The following is a 5,000-nucleotide window of genomic DNA, read 5'->3' as shown; positions in this document are numbered from 1 at the left end:
ATTACAGTTTTTATTACCTTTGCCTGCTGTTCCTGCAAGAACTTTTCCCTTTCATATCTTTGCTTCCTCCACTCTGCATCTTCTACCTCTTCCTCTCCCACATTTTGCTCCTCGTCAGAATCCATCTTCCTTTCATTTTCATCATTGTCATCAATATTCTTCCATCTGTTGAGAATGTAAGAGATGTAAATTAAATAAAACAATCTTACACGAAGCCATTCCTATATATTGCCAAGATTCCAGCCAAGTATTCTATAAATATGGCTCTCTTTCACCAAGCCAAGCCATGCTATCATCAACCCACACCATGCAAGTCTCTCCTTTTCCTGACCAGTGATCGAAAGTCAACCTAACAGAAGCCAGACTGGCCTATTGATGACAAGCTAGTCTCTGGTGAGGGCATGGGAGGAATGGGTGAATGCATTGCATTGTGGTGTCACACAGCAGCCTTGCTTGGTAATTTAGATTACCTTGATATAAACAATAATGACTGGTACACTTGTGACATTTATCAAGGCTTTAACCATAGGTTAAAACTCAAACTATAAAGGTGAACTTAGCAGTATGATTTCAAATATCTTTATTTTCTTTAGTTTTCAAAATAAAATTCCAACAACTTCTGGTGTAGGAGTTAAATATGGCACAATGAATATTTGTATAAATTAATGAATGTCAATTTATGAATTATTGTCATTTTTTTATGAATATTGTAACTTGTAAATATATCCAACCAAGCACTTATCATGGAAAGCAGAACCTTAGCAAAAAGTAACAAAGAGAATGGGTTCAAACTGTTCTTTCTGGACTCCATAAAAAGGGGACCAATAAATCTAAAAATGTTCATTTAAAATATGTCCAAAATTCAAATTCCAAAAAATTCACTCTATAACCCCTTTAGAAATAAATTTGCATGACTAACAAAAGAAACTGGATTGTATTGCATTATCTTTATACTTTGCAAGAAAGGTTGAAAGTGCAACCCATGAATAACTTAAATTAATTGCAACTAATCATTCAATATTTGTACATGGAATTTACCCAGAGTGAAATAAAAAAAACATGAATAATGCAATGAGCCAAGAACTTTCAACATTACAAAAAGAGGAGGAAAAACTTAACAGACATATTGCACGTTTTCTCTCACCTGAATTGTCTTTGACGCCCTTCACCATGCATCTCGCCGTCTTCTAAGTACATTTCTTGTAGCAGCCGTAATTCACGTTTGTCTGAGTCTATTAAAGTTTTCAAATGTGCCCGGCCAACCTAAGGAAGAAAACATTACCTTCATCATGATAACATCTAGGATCATACAAAGCAATGAATATAAGAAAGGACAAATCCTCCAAACAAATGGCATTGATGGAAGTGGGAAGAAGGACTCACCTGATTTCTGAGGTCATTCTCATCAAACTGTTCCCTGTCACCCTCCTCCTCCTCCATGAAGTCCTGTCCACCTTCATATTCGTCACCTGAGTCTTCCTCGGACCCAGAGAGCTCAGCCTCGTTCTCCAAGAAGTCTGCTCTGATGCCTCTGTTGAAGAAATTAATTCGTAATGAATCATCTTGCACAGAAAACTAGAGGTAAAGAAAAGAAAAAAGAAAAGAAAAGAAAGAACATGAAACCACTGTTAATTGCCTATGAAATAATGTGGCAAGAATTTTTGCCAAGGAGCATTATACATATATACATACCTTGTCCAGTGTGATTTTTGTTTTTAATTGCAAAGAGCCAGTTATTATAGTCTATTCAGCCTGTATATATGGGGGAGGTCATGCCCCTTTTTTTAATGCTATAGATAAAAAACAGATTATCCTACTGCACATAATCACCTGGTGTCAGATTCACAAGCTAATAATATTACAATATTATTGCACAAGAAGAAGATGCTTTAATGATTTTAATTCTGAGGTTACTTTTGTAATAAAAAAATTACTCTCTTTAATCTTAAATGTGCTTGTGGAGAAATATGAAATGATAAGGAGAGGCTATATTCACCACTCACTGTTACACCCATAAAATCATTTTGAGAAAAAAGTAAGGTTTCCAAGATGAAAGGTTATCATGATTACCAAAGTGACCACTGTGAAAAAATGAAGCAAGACCAATAGTAAAGCTGAGGTCATTTTCTGAATGAAAGAATTTGCAACTGCACAGACTTTATCAACTCATCATGATCACTGATCAACTGACTACATAGTGGCAGGACACTAAGGGCGCTACTGCTGGCCTATAATTTTAACTTTCAAATCACATATTCTGTTTTTTTAATGTGATCAATCCATGGTCATGAGAAGAGTAATTATAAGTTGATGAGTAGTAAAATTAAGAAGGAAAGACTATCATACAAATTATGAGTCAAATTTCATAATTAATCACCAAACATGACTCAGCCCTGCCAGCTGGCCCACTACCCTTGAATCAAAGGAAATATCAAATCCAACTATAATCTACACTTCCTCATCACGTATATCATCATCAATGTCATCAATGATTAACGAAAAACATAATTAAGAAATAACGAAAATCATAACCCTGAGAAGAAGAAATGTCAGCCAAAACAAGTCAAATACGAATAACAATTACCGACCATGTAACAGCACTGTCAGCCAAGTGCTTATAACCCTGGAGGGAGGGAATGAGACATCTAATATATCCAGATTGAATGGACTATAGGCATACCTGATCTCACCTGTTCACCCTATTCCTTGAATTTTCTTGAGGAAAATCTATATTCTTGTACTATGTTCTTTATAACAGAGAGAGAGAGAGAGAGAGAGAGAGAGAGAGAGAGAGAGAGAGAGAGAGAGAGAGAGAAAAGAAAAGAGAAAAAAAAAGAAGAGAGAAAAAAAAGAAGAGAAAAAAAAAAGAAGAGAGAAAAAAAAAGAAGAGAAAAAAAAAGAGAAAAAAAGAAGAGAGAAAAAAAAGGAGAGAAAAAAAAAAAAAAAAAAAAAAAAAAAAAAAAAAGAGAGAAAAAAAAGAAGAGAAAAAAGAGAAAAAAGAGAAAAAAAAAAAGAAAAAAAAGAGAAAAAAAAGAAGAGAAAAAAAAGAAGAGAAAAAAAAAGGAAAAAAAAGAAAAGAAAAAAAAAAAAGAAGAAAAAAAAGATGAGAAAAAAAAGATGAGAAAAAAAAAGAAGAGAAAAAAAAGAACAAGAAAAAAGAAGAGAAAAAAAGAGAAAAAAAAAGAGAAAAAAAAGAAAAGAAAAAGAAAAAAAAAGAGAGAAAAAACAAGAGAAAAAAAAGAGAAAAAAGAGAGAAAAAAAAAAAAAAAAAAGAAGAAAAAAAAAAGAAGAGAAAAAAAAAGAAAAAGAAAGAAAAAAAAGAAAGAAAAAAAAAAGAAAAAAAGAAAAGAGAAAAAAAGAAGAGAAAAAAAAAGAGAAAAAAAGAAAAAAGAAGAAGAGAAAAAAAGAGAAAAAAAAGAAGAGAAAAAAAAGAAGAGAAAAAAAAGAAGAGAAAAAAAAAAAAAAGAAAAAAAAGAAGAGAAAAAAGAAGAGAAAAAAAAGAAGAAAAAAAAAAAAAAAAAAAAAAGGAGAAAAAAAAGTGAAAAAAAGAAGAGAAAAAAAAAAGAAGAGAGAAGAGAAAAAAATAGAGAAAAAAAAGAGAAAAAAAAAGAAAAAAAAAAAAAAGAAAAAAAAAGGAAAAAAAAGAAGAGAAAAAAAAAGAAGAGAGAAAAAAAAGAGAAAGAGAAAGAGAGAGAGAGAGAGGGGGGGGGGTAAACAGAGAGAGAGAGAGAGAGAGAGAGAAAAAGAGAAAGAGAGAAAAAGAGAAAGAGAGAAAAAGAGAGAGAGAAAGAGAGAAAGAGAAAAAGAGAAAGAGAAAAAGAAAGGAAAAAAAAGAGAGAGAGAAAAAGAGAAAGAGAGAGAAAAAGAAAAAATGGGAGAGAGAAAAAGAAAGAGAGAGAAAAAAGAGAGAGAAAAAAAAAGAAAGAGAGAGAAAAACAAAGAAAGAGAGTGAGAGGAAAAGAAAGAAAGAGAGAATGAAAAAGTGTATACAAACACACACATGACAATGATATTGAAATAACAGTTTTAAAAGCAAGAAAAGTTCAATTAATGTGGTAAATAGTGAGGTCAGCAAAAATACAGTCAACAGCGTATAAATCTATTGCTAATGGCTCATTAACATGACAAAAACAGTATTACACCTTTGCAATGATACTCACATATGTCCTCCTAGCTCGGCAAACCAGCCACAAAACACCACTGATGTACCTATTAAAAAACCTTAGACAGCAAATGATACATACCCTTTTCTCTTATCTTTGAAGCCTGTGAATGTTGTCCGTGGTATCTCATTTTCTTCATCGTCATACTCAACTGGTCCCTGTGCATCCTCGTCATCTGTAAGTCATTAAGTCATTTAATACATTTCAGCACAAAAAGCAAATAATACTACAACGGTAGTTCCGTGATACAGGGGTAGTGAAGTTTGAGAATGTGATGACCTCTTTGTTTGTTTTGATGGGGATGGGGGGGGGGGGGAGAAAAAAATATATGAAATAAATGAAACAACACACTCTCTCTCTCACTCACTATCTTAATCCTAACAATCTATGGGTAATGTTCTTTCCGTAGTCTTTTAAACATCAACCTTTCTCTTCCTTTCTTACACTAATCCTCTCCTGAAATGTAATGCAGGCTCTCTTCCTCTAGTTTATTGTGAATAAAATGCAATAAATCTGGCACTGCTTATTATGTGTGCCTGCTTTTCCCCTTGGATCTTGTTTGCTAAGGCTGGTATATGCATGATCTATTCTCTTTTCACCATTTAGACATGTAAACACTGCAGAATTTAAAATCGAGAATCTAAGTCATGCATTAGATTTATGAAAGTGAAATATACATTTTCATTAAATCCAAGCTCTTGTGAAATATATATATATATATATATATATATATATATATATATATATATATATATATATATATATATATATATATATATATATATATATATATATATATATATATATATATATATATATATATATATATATATATAT

At 31.8% G+C, this 5,000-nt stretch overlaps 1 protein-coding gene across 2 annotated transcripts in view; it reads right to left on the bottom strand.

Moving 5' to 3' along the window:
• LOC119580827 (claspin-like) overlaps window positions 1-5,000 on the bottom strand; it is a 23,244-nt gene that overhangs the window by 2,393 nt on the left and 15,851 nt on the right. For both annotated transcript variants that reach the window (XM_037928974.1, XM_037928975.1), the window contains exons 15-18: window positions 4,245-4,338; window positions 1,384-1,531; window positions 1,145-1,263; window positions 18-165 (exon numbers count right to left, since the gene is read on the bottom strand). In XM_037928974.1, coding sequence (XP_037784902.1) covers window positions 18-165; window positions 1,145-1,263; window positions 1,384-1,531; window positions 4,245-4,338 — 509 coding nt within the window. The remainder of the gene's footprint in view (window positions 1-17; window positions 166-1,144; window positions 1,264-1,383; window positions 1,532-4,244; window positions 4,339-5,000) is intronic.

Source organism: Penaeus monodon, chromosome 14 (genome assembly GCF_015228065.2).
Source record: "Penaeus monodon isolate SGIC_2016 chromosome 14, NSTDA_Pmon_1, whole genome shotgun sequence".
Classification (NCBI taxonomy): Eukaryota; Metazoa; Arthropoda; class Malacostraca; order Decapoda; family Penaeidae; genus Penaeus; species Penaeus monodon.
Note: the sequence above shows the minus strand (reverse complement) of the source record. Positions and strands in the feature narration are given on the sequence as shown.